Source organism: Pinus tabuliformis, chromosome J (genome assembly GCF_031772625.1).
Source record: "Pinus tabuliformis cultivar Carrire ecotype Pingquan chromosome J, CPIR1, whole genome shotgun sequence".
NCBI lineage: Eukaryota > Viridiplantae > Streptophyta > Pinopsida > Pinales > Pinaceae > Pinus > Pinus tabuliformis.
The window spans coordinates 161,581,209-161,597,761 of record NC_142295.1 but is presented as its reverse complement, the minus strand read 5'-3'; the positions used below and the strand labels follow the sequence as shown (position 1 = coordinate 161,597,761).

Sequence of the window (16,553 nt, the reverse complement as noted above, 5' to 3'; positions counted from 1 at the left end):
ACAAGTGAACCGAAAAAGCCAGAAACACCATAATTGCTCATAAAATATCAGTGGGATGGGGAAACAGAAATGTAACACCTGTCCTAAAACCATGCAAACATTAATATGGCAATTAACCTTTGAATTACCAAGTTATCGTGGGGGAAACAGAAATGTAACACTTGTCCTAAAACCATGCAAACATTAATATGGCAATTAATCTTTGAATTACCAAGTTACCGTGGTTAGATGCTTTGACTACAGATATTTATATATAATTAATTTTATTTTTTTTTTTTTATGTATTGGACAATGCAATAAGAGGTTTGTGACATGATATGGGCTATCCTGTGGCCAAGAAAATAAGTAGTTTGCTAATGGATTGTATATTTTTAATGTTGGATTTTGGCAAGTTAGTTATATAATTGTAGATATATATATAATTGTTTATTTAATGTCTATTAACAAATGATATATATGATATAATTTGTTTTTATCATATAATTTTTTTTTATTACATTTTAGTAAGCTAATTATGTAATTGTAAATATTTAATATCTATTAACAAATATGTATTGAGGAGTAGTCTACCTAGGCGGTAGAATGGCCCGTTTTCCGGCACCGGCCGGAAAATCGTCCGGCTCAGGCCACCGGGAATGTCTTCACCCTCCACCACCCTCTCGGAGCTCCGCCACCCTCCCTGGCAATCCTGACATTCCCTGCCAGGGCCTGACAAGATATCGGATTCGGATGCAGAGAATGGGGCCTGACATCCCCTGACAGACTAGCCGCGGTGTATTGTTCGGGAGCTCCTTATTCCTGTTCCATTCAAATTGTCACCCGCGCACTAGTTTCTGAAACTAGTTTAACGAACAGCAGGCGTGACTTCAGTTAGGAATACCAGTTTCAGGATGAATGGGCCTGCACAGGACCTTGAACTCTCAAAGCTTCCTCAGATTACATCTGCAAATTCTATGGTGAAGATTAGAAGGTTCATAGTTGAGGTATCCATAGCTGCCGTAAGTATCACAGTTCTTGCAAGTCTGGCAGCAGTTTACCTTATTAGGGGGATTCGACAGAGTGAGGTGATTGAAGAATGGGAGCTTGAATATGGTCCTCATAGATTCCCCTACAGTGAACTTAAAGTGGCCACAAAGGGATTTAGGGACAAACAGCTGCTGGGGTTTGGAGGTTTTGGCAGGGTTTATAAGGGCGTTATTCCCAGCACTGGGCGGGAAGTTGCAGTGAAGCGGGTTTCGCATGAATCCAAGCAAGGGGTGAGGGAATTTATTGCAGAGATTGCAAGCATTGGCCAGCTGAGGCACAGGAACTTAGTTCAACTTCAAGGTTGGTGTCGGTATAAGGAAGAGCTTCTGCTTATCTATGATTACATGCCAAATGGTAGCCTTGACAAGCTCTTGTTTGAGAGCACACAGAATATGTTGACTTGGTCACAGAGGTATACAATTTTGAAAGGGGTTGCTTCGGCTTTGCTTTATCTTCATGAAGAATGGGAGCAGACAGTAGTCCATAGAGATTTCAAAGCAAGCAATGTATTATTAGATGCATATTTGAATGGCAGGTTAGGGGACTTTGGGCTTGCTCGTTTATATGAACATGGTTCAAATCCTCACATCACCCATGTAGTTGGAAGTATTGGATACCTTGCTCCAGAGCTTCCTCGTACTGGTAATGCCACAACAAGCACTGATGTGTTCGTATTTGGGGCTTTATTGCTTGAAGTGGCTTGTGGAAGAAGACCCATTGAGCTGAAGATGTCTCCCGAAGAATTAATTTTGGTTGACTGGGTTCGAGAGTTGCATTCCAAGGGAAAGCTTTTGGAAGCAGTTGATCCTAGACTTCTTAATGAGTACCCTGTTGAAGAAGTTGGGCTCGTTCTTGAACTGGGTTTTCTTTGTTCCCATCCTCATCCCGAAGCTCGACCTAGTATGAGAGAAGTAGTGCAAATGCTTGCAGGTGATAAAGCACATCCTGTGCCACCTTCTGAACCTCCTTCGGCAGACACACCTACAAGAACTGAAAATCTTGATGAATTCATTGTTTCATTTTCTTCACACAAGCATGGTTCATCTATTGCTATCTCACATCCTAACAGAAGCTCAGATGGTAGGCTAGTTTTCACGCCGGATAGAACATCACCACTTTCACTGTTAGCAGCAACAGCTTGAAAGGTGTGTGTAATTAAAACAAGTCATGGAGTAACTGTTGTTGAAAAAACATATTTATTTTGGTCCGTTGGTGCATGATCCATGTCTTCTTGTTTATTGGACTGGCCAATGATGAGTTACTTCCTCTTCAAACAGACTAAGAGCTGGAGTTCCAGAGATACAGAGCTTGGAGTTTTCCTTTTGATATATCAGAAAGAAAGGCTAACAGATCTGAAGTCTATGATTGCTGAGTGTAGACAAACTGTGTGCAGTTTTACTAATCTTCAAAGAGTATTTGATGCAACAAAATGTAGTGATTTTTCTTCAGTTGACCCAGTTTTTCATCTCAGCAAATGGCTTGATTATCTGATACAACAGAGATTGTAAATTTAGAGGAGAATTTCTTCTCTCATGTTTAAATTATATTTACAAGTCACAAAAAAAAACAGTGTGTGTTGAGTTTCTTTCAAGTGTGAAGATATGCCGAGTTACATTATCTGTGTAACTAGCAGTTTCCATTGTGTTTAAATCTCTAGCTTGCATTCTTGTGCTTCAAAAACAATGTTGTTTCCCAATTGTATTTCTGATTTTAGGGGCAACATTGTTTCAACGTTTGTACATTCCTTATAGAAAAAAAGGTGAACAATCATCTGTTTCCTCTATATTAAAAAAACAATCCTTGTTGCTTTATGTACTTCTTTGTTATAGTTTTAAATATGTTGAATTTCCTATTTATCTTCACAATTTTTCTGCTATAGATTCTTCTCTAATTGCTATAGGTTGCTCTCCAGGTAAAACAATTTAGTATCAAGTGGTTGTTGGTTTCAAAGGGGGACATCTTTGTTGCCAAGTTGAAGAAGCTTGGTTTGCAGAATCTTGTGTTCTTGAGGCCTTGTTTTGAGGTCTTGATCAGAAAGCTAGAGAAATCTCATTTTCTAGGTAAAGAAGCTCAAGTTGGACAATGTTGTGTTGTTGTAGTAGTGATTATTTTGAGGTAGCTAGCTTCAGTGAGAGGCTAAGAAGATATATGTGGTAGGAGAAATGACATCTAGACATTTAGAGATCGATAAATTCTATGGCCACAACTTCCATTTATGGAGGTTGAAGATGGAATATTTGCTTATTGAAAGAGAGTAGAAATCAGTACGAAGGACACAAAGTCTGACATCGTGAAGTAGGAGGACTGGGGCAAGATGAATGATAAGGTCACGGCCTTGATTGGTCTTGATTAATCAAATTCTATGTTAATGGATGTGTTAGGAGAAGCTACAATAAAGAAGAGTTGGGATAAGCTTGGCTTATTGTATCAGGCTAGACTCCTCATGAATTTGATATTCCCATGGAAGAAGCTATATGCTCTAAAGATGAAGGATGGTGCAACGTTATATATCACATTAATGCCTCCAATGCCTTGCTCAATCTTCTTGACCATTGGTGATGAAGCAAACGAAGGGAAATGATGCATAGCTTTTTCTTTGTAGTCTTCTAAATTCTTGGAAGAGTTTGATAGTTTCCATTGGTGGAGCTATAGAGGTAGAAATCTCAAGATGGATGAGATTATAGGTTAGTGGCTACAAGATGAGATGAGGAGAAGACCTTTTGAAATAAATGTTGATTCAAAAACTTTAATGACTAGGGGTCACTCTAAGGAGTGAAATGATGAGAGATCTAGTGGGAGGAAATTTAAAGCTAGAGGAAGATTGTAATATCCCCAAATAATGCCTAATGCTTCAGAAAAGCAAATAACCGTATTCTATTACCGTGCCACAACTAAATGATATACAAACAGAATCAATAAGAGCCATGCTAAATATAAGCTATAACTCATTCATATAGTTGAATTACCAATATCAAGCCATTCATAGACAAATATAAAAGAGATCTGTTCACTTGCATTCCAACACTGTTTGTTCACTTAATTCACTCACTGAATGCTACCGGGCCATTCTACCGCCTAGGTAGACTACTCCATTGTTTCCATCATATGACCTCTTTTTCCAGCGGTTGAGTGGCCCTCTTTTTTTGGTGGTTTTTCCCTTGCAAAGTCATTTCTAACCATGGGTTGAGTGGTTTGAACTTGACATTTAATGATGCATAAACTCCATATAAATCAATTGGTGTACACTTTTTAACCAGTAAATAACATTGTTATCAATCCAGCATAAAGATAAACTACATAACAAAAATCAATTGGTGTACATTTTCTAAAGAAAAATCAGTGTTATCCATCCTATATAAATCAATTGTTATCTTTGAATATATGATTAATATTGAGAGATATTTAAAAAAATAATTAAATTTTAAATAGGAAAAATCTTTTTTATAATAAATTTTTAAAAATTATTATTTTATGCCTTACCGCATTTCCTTTGCAACATTTGGTGCAAATGCTAGTTTAATTACCAATACTTATTAGGTGGATGGTAGGGATTTAACCTCCATGAAATATTCTAGACTATTCTTAGTAATATACAGAAATCAAAACATGAGATTTATCTTCAAAGTAGTTATGTTTTTCCTCCTTTAATTAAATTGATTAATTAAAAGAAATGTGATATGAACAAGTGTCATAAAGTTATAAGCTTTTGGGCATGTGGTATTGATAACCCATGGTAATGGCTCATGGTATTATATAAAAACCCTATATACAAATGAAGAATCACCATGGTAAACTTGGGGTAAATATCCATAGTTGACAATCTTGTTTTGTATTTTTTAATATGTATATATGTTTAACTTATATCTTATTTCTTTTTACAATTAATAATAATTAAAATAATTTACTTTAAAATTATAATTTAATTAGTTTTTATGATTTTTTTAACAATGTGAGATATATCATAAGTACATGTTTTTATGTTTATTATAGATTGATTCCTATGAGAATGTAATAAACATTTAATTTATATGGCTAGTTTTTGAAGATTGTTATTTGGAAGGATTCATCCAAAGGCACTCTACATCCCAATTTAGGGGTGGATGGGTGAGGTTATATGTGAGGTGTTAAATGTGAGATGTGAGATATTTTTAAATTTAACTTTTTGGATATTGTAACTTTATTTTTTACTAATAAAATTATGAACAAGTTTTTAGACACAAGAAAGTATAATATACATATTATAATAAAATATATAACATATAAATAGTACTTGTAAATTAACATCCATTTTACCATATAAATTAAAATAATGATTCCATAACCATCTTTAAATTTAATTAATAAGCACGTAAAAAATCAAGTTTACAATATAACAAGATTTTGAATCATGAATATATACTATGGATATTATTAACTTCTAAATAGCATTTTTTATAGTACCATGAGCCAATACCATAAGAGAAAGATAGAGAGAGGGAGGGAGCGAGGGAGAGGAGGGAAGAAAATCATAATACCATGGTTTATCAATACCATGGGCCATCTATGCTTTCGATTATTATGTTGTAGATCTAAGTTTTTAATTATTTTGTTACAATACCATGGTTTATCAATACCACATGCCCAAAAACCATAACTTATTTTAAAAACAAATTATTTTACAAATATTTTATTTTAATTTAATTTTATAATATTTCTAATTAAATTTAAAAAATATTATAAAAATATTATAATTAATTTTGAGGTATATGCCACATCCGTTTTCTTTTGTTTTATTTTTGATTTTTTCCGTAACGGCCCACATCCTCTTTTCCCTTCTTCTATAATTCTATTTTTGATTTTTTTCGTAACGGCCCACATCCTCTTTTCCCTTCTTCTATAATTCAGTTTGCTGTCATGTGCGTTCTCATAACAAAATTAAAAACATGCTACTGCGATTATATAGAAAACAACATTAAAAAAATATATCAAAATTTCCATTGACAAAGGTATTTTTATAAAAAATGTCCCGTATGGACCAAGCATCTTTGTAAAGAATGGCTGCTGATAAAGAAATTCAAAGCATAATTGGACTTAGATCTAGGAATTTTAATCTTAACTTTTCCAGCTACCTACTGCATGGAATGTTTAGTCCTCTGTAACTTGAGTCTTTCCATCCGCGATAATTTAAGAAGTTGAGAGACAATTGAGTAAAACGAGGGTGTAGATATGAATTTGGAAAATGACGAGTGGGATTTTTTGCGAGACTATTTCAGATTCAGATTAAGAATTCAGCTGATATAGTAAAAGAATAAATAAATATGAGTATATGATATCAATTTTGTGTGATGGTCATAAATAAAGATGATTATATGATATTGAATATTAAGTAAGATTATCATAATTGAAAGAGCATTAAAAAGATCAGAGTGTAAAGTTAAACAATCTTTTACTAAGAGATTATAAGATGAATAAAGTAAGAGATTACAAGATGAATAAAGTAACACATATGATTATTTGAGAAAATGAGTTATATATGAATCTAATTTATAGGACAACAGAAGCTTCTAGGGATAGGTGGAAAATAAAACTGATTACTCAATAGATAAAGTTAAGACTCAACACAACTGAAAAGATCACTATATAAATTACAAGTTTTAATATTTATTGAAACTCTAACAAGAATGAAGTCTATACAGAAATTAATATATCATATCTATTTACAAATATGTAACATTTCTTTATATTAAATACTAAAATTGATTAATTGTTATCTTAGAATTTTATTATAATAAAACTTATTAGTAGAGTATGCATAATAAATACTCATACATATATTTTATATTAATAAAATATAATTTCATACATATATTTTATATTAATAAAATTATAATTTCATTTCAAATTATTATTAGTTATAAAAAAATTAATATTGATATTAACTTATATATATTTAAAGAATTATATAATAAAGAAATATAAAGAAACAATTTTCAATAATAAATATGGATTGATATACATAAAAATCAAATTTAATTTAATGCATATAATATTTTTTCCAATTAAAAAAAATTATAGTTTAAAAAAATTCTGTGTATTTAGTTTCTACTAAGACATATGATTAATACTAAAAATTTCTAATAACACACCAATAATAGTTATTAAAAACACACTTCTAGTTAAAAACACAAAATTCCATATGACGTATTATTAGATCATAGATCTGAATCTCGATAGGTTTCATTGATTTTGAATTTTCACAAGAAACTTGAGAGCATAGATCAGAATCTCAATAGCTCACTCGATTAATATAGCAGGTGGGAGCTTAGATCCGAATATAATAGCGAAATTACGTGCAAAGAAAGAAAAAGATTTCTGTAACATTGAGTTTCAATTCAATTCTATCTCCATTGGAATTAACATATATCTATCTTCCTCCCACTTAAAAAAACTAAATGAAAATTTGGATGGAATTAACATATACGTATCTTCCTCCAACTTAAAAAACTAAATGAAAGTTTGGATCTCATGATACTCCACTGGAATCTACTACCCAACTTTCATGCCACTACTCTATAAATGTGAATGAGTTCTGTAAACTAATAGATGCCGCTATATAATATGCAAATTTCATCATGAAATGTGAAAGATCATCACGGTTACACTTTTACCCTTTTACTTGGGGGAGATCCTGGAGGTGAGGGAGGTCTTTTACTTGAGGGAGATCCTGGAGGCGGGGGAGGCCCTGGATGTGTGGTGCCAATTTTGCTTTTGATTCTTTCAATAAAAAACAGAAGGTTGTTGTAAGAAGATCCGGATCCGTCTTTATTCACATCGCGTTTGGCCAGCTTTCTCAGTTCCTGAGCTCTTATTCTCATATTCATCCCTTCTTGCTCCGCCAAAATCATGTTCACTGGTCTTTTTACCTTCTCTTGATCCAGCTTACTAGTCTCACCCACGCATAATTTCGTGGCTATATTCAGGTGTTCTACTACGAACTTCGAGTTAAGCGATTGCTCTGGATGCATGGGCCAAGTGATCATGGGTACTCCCATGCTTATGCTTTCCAGCGTAGAGTTCCACCCGCAGTGAGTGAGGAATGCACCGATGGAAGGGTGCGATAGAATAAGGAGCTGAGGCGCCCAACCCGATATAATTAGCCCCTTCCCTTTCTCCGCGAATTTCCTTGATCCCTCAGGCAAGGCCACTGTATCTGGGAGTCGGGACTGCAAGGCCACTGTATCTCGGAGTCGGGACGCCAAGATGAAAGCGTGCCCGCTAGCGTCCAAGCCTGTCAACAACTCAAAGAGTTGTTCGTGGTTGGGAATGAACATGCTACCAAAACACACGAACACTACGGATTCCGGTCGTTGGGAATCCAACCACCTCAAGCACGTTTCATCGTCGATATCCGCCACCTCCCCTCGGAGGATATTCATCCTTCCACGATCGATTCCTTGCCTGTCGAAAACGGCGGGCGGGAGCAGCGGACCTATGTTCAACACGGGCTCCCCAGTCAAACTCTTCATGTGATCGATCCCCGAGGAATCGATGCCCTCAAACGTATTAATGAGTATCATCTGCTTCTTGCGCTTAATCTCCTCGATAAGCGGGCTTACCACCCCTTGGACTTATCTCGCGTACCCGGGGGAAAGTCTGACATGCGCAGCTTGGCGAAGTTCAGTCCGGGGATTTCAAAAATCTCGTCGTCACCCTGCGGGATGTTCTGCGGCGTGCATGCCGTGACGAAGCCGTGGAGCACAGACAGACTGTATGCCCCCACAGTGTAGAAAGCAACGCTTGAGATCCCGAGCTTTTCAGCGGAGCTGTGAACCCATCCGTAACTAAAGAAATCACTGATGACGCAGGTGGGAGAGGCACGGGGAGGGTCGGCATTGTTATTCATCTGTTGTTTCAGCCATTCTTCGAAGGGCCCAGCCATCTGCTCCAGGGCGGTGACATGGAAGGAAACATTGCCTGAACGTCGGGTTCCTGGGGACGGCTCCTCGCTGGAAGGGGGTGTCAGTTTTACGAACTGGATGTCCAGATTCGAACACTGTACCTGAGGCTCGAGGTGTTGAGCGCCCTCTGAAATTGGTACATACGAAACCGCGAGGCCTAGTGAGGTGAGAAGCTTGGCCAATTCCAGAAACGGAATTAAATGGCCTTGCAAACTACTTGGAACAAGCACTACATGGGGTTTGCTTTCTGCCATTAGCAGAAGTACAGTAATACGGACAATGAGGTTGTGCAGTAATACTAGTGATGTACTAAGCTCTGGCCTTCGTTCTATATATTGATTACAACGACGACAGTGAATTGAATAAAATTTCAAACGAACGTGGGAAAGTTGCGGTCCGAGATAACGCGGATGATACGCGTGCGTGTTTCTTCGAAATAATTAGTGGTAGTGGTACATACATATAGAAGAAGGAATGTTATTGAAAACGTTATGAGTGCCAGAATGGAATGTGATGAGCGAATCACTCTCGTTGGTATACTAATGATGATGGTATCGCGTGTGTGTGTGTGCAGATCGAGATGGATGATGAGGAAATGGCATGTACGGTTATTATAAAGCGGCGATGATCCTGGTGTTGATAGGCTATTCTGCGATTGATTGGACCACATTTACACAGCACTACTCATGGACAACTGAGACTTGAATGGTGTGTTCATTTGGTGAAGTTAGATAATTGATTATTATCAAATATCAGATGAAGATTAAGGATTGCCATAACTATAGATGCAGTGATACCGGTCTGCAAAATATGAATGAATGATTATTCAGTTAGAAAGACGTTACATGACACTTATTTAACTATTAAGGAATAGCTCAATATTTAACTATATTTCTAACTTCTTTATATAAAATTTAATTTAACTAAATGATATTCTGCATACTGCTCATGATGAGGATGAAGAAATCGCAGCAGGACGATGATTCCCGTTATTCGCCATATTAGTAATGATGATGATGATATCGCATGTGTAGAGGAGGAGGAAATGGCATACGTGTTATCTCGCTTCCACGGTGTTGTGAGGATAGGTGTTGTATACTAAGATAGCATAGCATAGGATAGCATAGAATAGAATAGATAATTGTGTTCCGCAAATGGACCACGCTTAACACTACGTTAATGTCGTCATGGAATGCCGTTACTTGTTACGTCATGTCACCGTCACGCATATTGGTTGCTTCGTTTCGTTTGTTTCTCGTCTCCGATAGGTAGCACGATATAGTGATTACACAAATACAAATACTCATCGTATAGTGATAATGTTAATATTATTATTTTTAAATTAAGTTTATCTATATTATTATTAATATAACTTTTACAGTGATTACACAAATATATGCATGATAGTGTTAACATTATTATTTTTAAATTATATATATATATATATATATATATATATATATATATATATATATATTATTAATTATATTTAATTTTGAAATAAGTAAAATAAAAACAAATAATATATATATATATATATATATATATATATATATATATTATAAAAATTTTATAATTTTAATTTTATTTTGTTCATTTTTGTTGTGTATATTACAAAATATGTTGTGCATTGTTGTTGTGTATATTTGATAAAGATATTAGCAACACTGATCAAGTTAGTTAGTGGAGTTCTCCATAATTTTTTATCATACGAATTTTAATTAAAATTAATTAAACATGTATATTAATTTTTGTTTCTGATTTCCGTTGTTTTTTCATTTAGATAATATTTTTATTTTTATTTTAAAAGAGACATGTCAACTCTAAGTAGAGAAAAAATGAATTACACATCTCATCCTCTTATACACATAGTATTTTTTTAGCAACTATATAAATTAAATGGCTAACCTATGCCAATAGGCAACAATCCATAATAAGCATTAAAACACTTATTTCATGATATCTATCACATTGATAATATCATAAAACGATAAAAAAAATAACTAAATTATAATTGTATTATTATTGTTATTGTTAATAATAAAAATAATTAACACATAACTTAAACATTTATACATTTAAAAAAATATATCATAAGGTTCTTTACCATGGAGATTCATCCACACTTTATCCTACAAAATACTAATTTATGATACCATGGCTTTATTATGCCAATAAGCATGTCTGCTTTGGATCAGGGCTTCCAGAGTTTTAATTTAATTACCAATAATTATTAGGTGGATGGTAAGGATTTAACCTCCATAAAATATTCTAGAGTATTCTTCTTAATATACACAAATCAAAGGATGAGATTTATCTTCAAAGTAGTTATGTTTTTCCTCTAATTAAATTGATTAATTAAGAAATGTGATATGAACAAGTGTCATAAAGTTATAAGCTTTTAGGCACATGGTGTTGATAACCCATAGTAGCGGCTCATGGTATTATAAAAAACTCTATATACAAATTAGGGATCACCCTAAATATCTATACTTGAGAATCTTGTTATGTGTTTTTTAATATGTATATATGTTTAACTTATATATTAATTCTTTTTACAATTAATAGTAATTATAATAATTTAATTAGTTTTTATGATTTTTTTTTAACAATCTGAGATATATCATAAAGTAAGTGTTTTGATGTTTATTATAGATTGATTCATATGAGCATTTACTACACATTTAATTTATATGGCTACTTTTTGAATATTTTTATTTGTTTAAAATTCAGAAGGGATTCGTGGGTTAGGGTGGATGGGTGAGCGTTAGATGTGACATGTTAAATGTGAGATGTGAGATATTTTAATTTCATTTATTTATATTGTAACTTTGATTTTTATTAATAACATTATGAACAATATTTTAGATAAAAGAAAGTATAATATACAAATCACATTAAAATATATAACATATAAATAATATTTTAGATTTTAACCTTATGGCTGTCATTTAGGGATTTTTTATTAGGATCATCCATAGTATTGTGTGCCTCTTGTTGTCCACGTTTCATCCCAATGTGGATCCATCTTCAGGGCAAAAGTGATAGATTGAAAGAGGAGCTTACCAACTAGAACAAATAAATACCTAATGCTTGAAAACAAAAAACAAAAAGCCTCCTCATTTTCTAAAACTAAACCTAAGCCTACACTAGACTAACTACTCGGAAAAAAACATTTAATTTATTATATTAAAAGTATTTATTTAATTATTATTATTATTTTTTATAATAAACATTGCTTTAATTTTTATTTCCTAAATATTTTTAATTAAAGTGACCAATTAATTTAAAACTTTAAATTATTCTATAAATTAATATCCCTTTTAATGAGAACTAATTAATAATAATAATACTAAATGACCAATAGCAATTTATTAATTAATATTCTATCAATTTTATGATGAAATATATAAAATTATTATGTTAAAATCAGTATTAATATCTACTAAAAAATAGATTCCTAATGTTGATAAAAAGAAATTAATTTTTAATTCATTACCATTAAATAACAGTCAGAATTAATAAAAAGCTTAATAATATTTATTAAAATGTCAAGCTAATAATGATATTAATAATAATTATTAGAATTTTTAGTTAATAATAATCAATAATTTAATTTTTAATGATATTTGTTCCATGTTATTTTAATTATTAGAATATTAAAAAAAATTAAAATGAAAAATTAATTAATTTATAAGAATATTAATAATAAATAGTTAACAATGATTTATTAATTAATATTTTATTAATTTTATGATGAAATATATAAAATTATTATGTTAAATTAATATTAATATTTACTAAAAGAAATTCCTAATGTTGATAAAAAGAAATTAATTTTAATTCATTACCATTAAATAATAATTACTAATAGTTAATAATAATATTAATAATAATTATTAGATTTTTTTTAGCTAATCACCAATAATATAATTTTTATGAAAATAATTATTATGAATACATATTATAAATAACTAATAAATACTTAATTCATAATTATAAATTAATATCTATTTTACCATATCAATTAAAATAATGATTCCATAACCATCTTTAACTTCAATTAATAAGAGGATAAAAAATTAATATTTATAATATAACAAGATTTTTAATCATAAATATTTTCTAGGAACATTATTAACTTCTAAATAGGTTTTTTTACAATACCATGGGGCAATACCCACAAGAGAGAGATAGAGAGAGGGAGGGAGCCAGGGAGAGGAGGGAAAAAAATCATAATACCATGGTTTATCAATACCATGGACCATGTATGCTTTCTATTACTATGTTACGGATCTAGGCTTTTAATTATTCTATTGCAATAACATGGGCTAATACGATGGCTTATCAACACCACATGCAAAAAACCATAACTTATTTCAAAACCAAAATATTTTACAAAAACTTTATTTTAATTTAATTTTATAACATTTTTTAATTAAATATATAAACAAAAAGGTTATAATTAATTTTGAGGTATATCTAAACCCTCCATCCTCACGAGTACTAAAAACATTCCCATAGAAATTAAATCGAGGATAGATGCATTTTAACCAGGGATCCAAGCAAAGGGAGAAAACAACGTGACTAACAATGATAGAGGAAAGATAGTGCATGATTCTTTTAAGTTTTTTTTATTATCGTGTTCTCTTTGACATTATTCATCCAAAATATAGGTTTAATATTTTGCATAGAGTTATATATTTTTAATTTAGATACTTTCCTAAATACAATACAATGGGATCATATTTAAGAGAGAGAGTGAGTGAGATGGAGGGTGAATAGAGTAAGAGAGAGACATATGGGTGGGATATACAAGGAGAGAGAGGAAGGAAGAGAGAAAGGAGGGTGGGGAGGAGGAGAGAGGGAGGGAGGGAGAGATGCATTTGGAGGGGGAAAGAGAGCGAGGTAAGAACAAATACATTGAGAGATAGAGGTGGAGAGAGAGAGGGAGTGATAAGAGAGAGATGAAGATGAAATGAGGGAGAGAGGAGATGAGTGAAGGGAGAGAAAAGGAGAGTACAAAGAGAGAGAGAGAGAGAGAGAGAGAGAGAGAGAGTATGGGTTGATATAGAAAGATAAAGAAGGAGAGACAGAGGGAGATAGAGATATAGATGGAGGAGGCAAGAGGCAATAAGAGAGAGATAAAAAAAGAAGTGAGAGAAAGAGAGAGAGAGAGTGTTTTATGTGATTAGGTCGCTAAGATAGAGAGATAAATAAATAGAGATGGAGGGAGGTATAGATATAGATGGTGGGGGGAGAGGGAAGAAGAGAAAGATAGAGAAACGGAAGGAGAGGTCGCGAGAGAGAAACAAGGGAGAGAAGGGGCGGGGGAGAGATAAGGAGAGAGGGAGGGAGATAGACACATAATGGAAGGTCGAGAGAGAGGGAAGAAGAAAGAGACTCGTAGAGACAAATACAAACATAGAAGTTATATCTAGAAAGTCATGAATATTTTGCTTTTTCACTAAAATATATGTATTGCTTTTCGTGCAGTTTTTGATTTCTAATCCTATTTGATCGCTTACACTAGAAGCATTTATTTCAATGAAGATGTTGATTTCTAATCCTATTTAATACCTTACACTAGATACATTGATTTCAGTGTAGATGTTGATTTCTACTCCTATTTGATTTCTTTCACTAAATGCATTGGTTTAAATGTAGATATTTATTTCTAATCGTATTTGATCATCTTCACTAGATGCATTGATTTTACTGTATATGTTTATTTTTAATCCTATATAATACCTTATACTATATGCATTGCTTTTCAATCTAGATGTTGATTTATACTCCTATTTGATTGCTTGCATTGGATGCATTAGTTTTAGTGTAGATACTGATTTATAATCATATATGATCACTTTCACTATATGCATTGATTTCAATGTAGATGTCAATTTCTAATCCTATTTATACCTTACACTAGATGCATCAATTTCAATGTAGATATTGATTTCTACTCCTATTTGATTGCTTGCACTGGATGTATTAGTTTTAGTGTACATATTGATTTGTAATCCTATTTGATTGCTTGCACTAGATGCATTGATTTTAGTGTAGATATTGATTTATAATCCTATTTGATTGTTTGCACTAGATGAATTGATTTTAATGTAGATTTTTTGTTCTAATCCTATTTGATTGTTTGCACTAGATGCATTTATTTAAGTGTAGATGTTGATTTCTTATTTTATGTAACTAGATGTATGATGTACATTAATTTCAAAGTAATTAGATTAATAGTGTGCATTAATTTATGTGTAAGCACATCTCTGCCCCCTCCATCTATATCTCTATCACCAATTGCCTCTCCTTATTTATCTCTCTATCTCACCCCCAAAACATACACAATCTCTCTCCATATCTATCTATCTATCTTCCTCTCCCTCCATTTTCCACCCCCTCTCTCTCTTCCCCTTCTCTCTCTCTAACACTTCTCTTTCTCTCCATATCTATATCTATTCCTCCTTCCATGCATTTTCCTCTCTTCTTCCCTCTCCCCCCTCCATCTATATCTCTATCTCACCCCCAAAACATACAAACTCTCTCTCAGTGTGTGCACATAAACATTATTCATGACGTCAATTGACTTCTTTGTTATAGTAATTCAACCATAAATATAATACTTGAAGTTTCATCCTAAATAAAATGTTCACTTACCCATAATATCTTCTTCTTAAAAATGTAAACTATTTGTAATTCACTATATTCTTATTATTTACATTTTCTATCGTTCAACATAGTTACATTGTCACTCCGCACTTAATTTTTTTTATTTCATCACTTTTCGTCATTCAAGTTACTAAAAGTCTCTCTCATCTCAAGAAACTGAGGTAAATAAGAAAATTTAAAGTTAAATTGACCAAATTAATATTAGACTTATTTAGCATATTTAAAATGATCAAAATAATTATATGTTCAACAAATTTTGTATGACTGCACATGGTTGAAACAACGTAGATCCATCTTAACCCCAGATCTATCAAGCACCGAGAGGAATCAAATCTCTCGAGGTTGAAACTTTTCCTCAAGTTTTTTCACTCAAAAAATAGGTTTTCACCTCGAGAGATGTGATCCCTCTCAGTACTTGATAGGTCTGGGGTTAAAATGGATCTAGGATGGTGTTAAACACAACCATGGAGAAGACACGAGTGTTCAAGATAAACATTGAATGCATATATTATTTACATGATATATATTTATAATACATTGGAGTGACTCTTGGATTCATATTCCAAGGTCTCTTTGACTCCCTTTGACTATTCAACTTCCTCACCATAACCCTTAGCGGATTAGGTGTCCAACATTCCCACCCTAATCCAGAGGGGTATATACGAGTCCAAGAAGAGAGCTATAATACAAAATACAATAATGCATGAAAAAAATAGGTTGAATGAGCTGTCTAAAATGAAAGTATATGGTGAGAGAACTCAAGGTCTCAGCCGACGATGATTTAATGATTACGACCAACACTGGAACAATTAGTGTAGTTCCTGGAACTCTTCCAAATATGGCAAGAAGCCGAAATATTCTGCTAGAGGAAGTGTCACTAATTATTTGGAGAGGGAGACCTTCAACCTAGAA

General features: G+C 32.8%; 2 protein-coding genes and 1 pseudogene across 2 annotated transcripts; 1 reads left to right on the top strand and 2 right to left on the bottom strand.

Annotated features, from left to right (window-relative positions):
• Positions 1 to 890: 890 nt before the first annotated feature.
• On the top strand, positions 891 to 2,168 carry LOC149226173 (L-type lectin-domain containing receptor kinase S.4 pseudogene; annotated as a pseudogene).
• A 5,493-nt stretch (positions 2,169 to 7,661) lies between these two features.
• Positions 7,662 to 8,582, bottom strand: LOC149226172 (anthocyanin 3'-O-beta-glucosyltransferase-like). Its single transcript, XM_089380129.1, has one exon. It carries the CDS (start codon positions 8,580 to 8,582, stop codon positions 7,662 to 7,664), a length of 921 nt encoding a protein of 306 aa, XP_089236255.1.
• Positions 8,583 to 8,617: 35 nt separating this feature from the next.
• Positions 8,618 to 9,217, bottom strand: LOC149226171 (UDP-glycosyltransferase 89A2-like). The gene has a single exon (XM_089380128.1). The coding sequence runs from the start codon at positions 9,215 to 9,217 to the stop codon at positions 8,618 to 8,620; it is 600 nt and encodes a 199-aa protein (XP_089236254.1).
• Positions 9,218 to 16,553: the final 7,336 nt, after the last annotated feature.

What these genes read in the sequence shown, in the direction of transcription:
- LOC149226171 (XM_089380128.1), bottom strand. Translation starts at nt 9,217, where the DNA reads ATGGCAGAAAGCAAACCCCATGTAGTGCTTGTTCCAAGTAGTTTGCAA.
- LOC149226172 (XM_089380129.1), bottom strand. Translation starts at nt 8,582, where the DNA reads ATGATACTCATTAATACGTTTGAGGGCATCGATTCCTCGGGGATCGAT.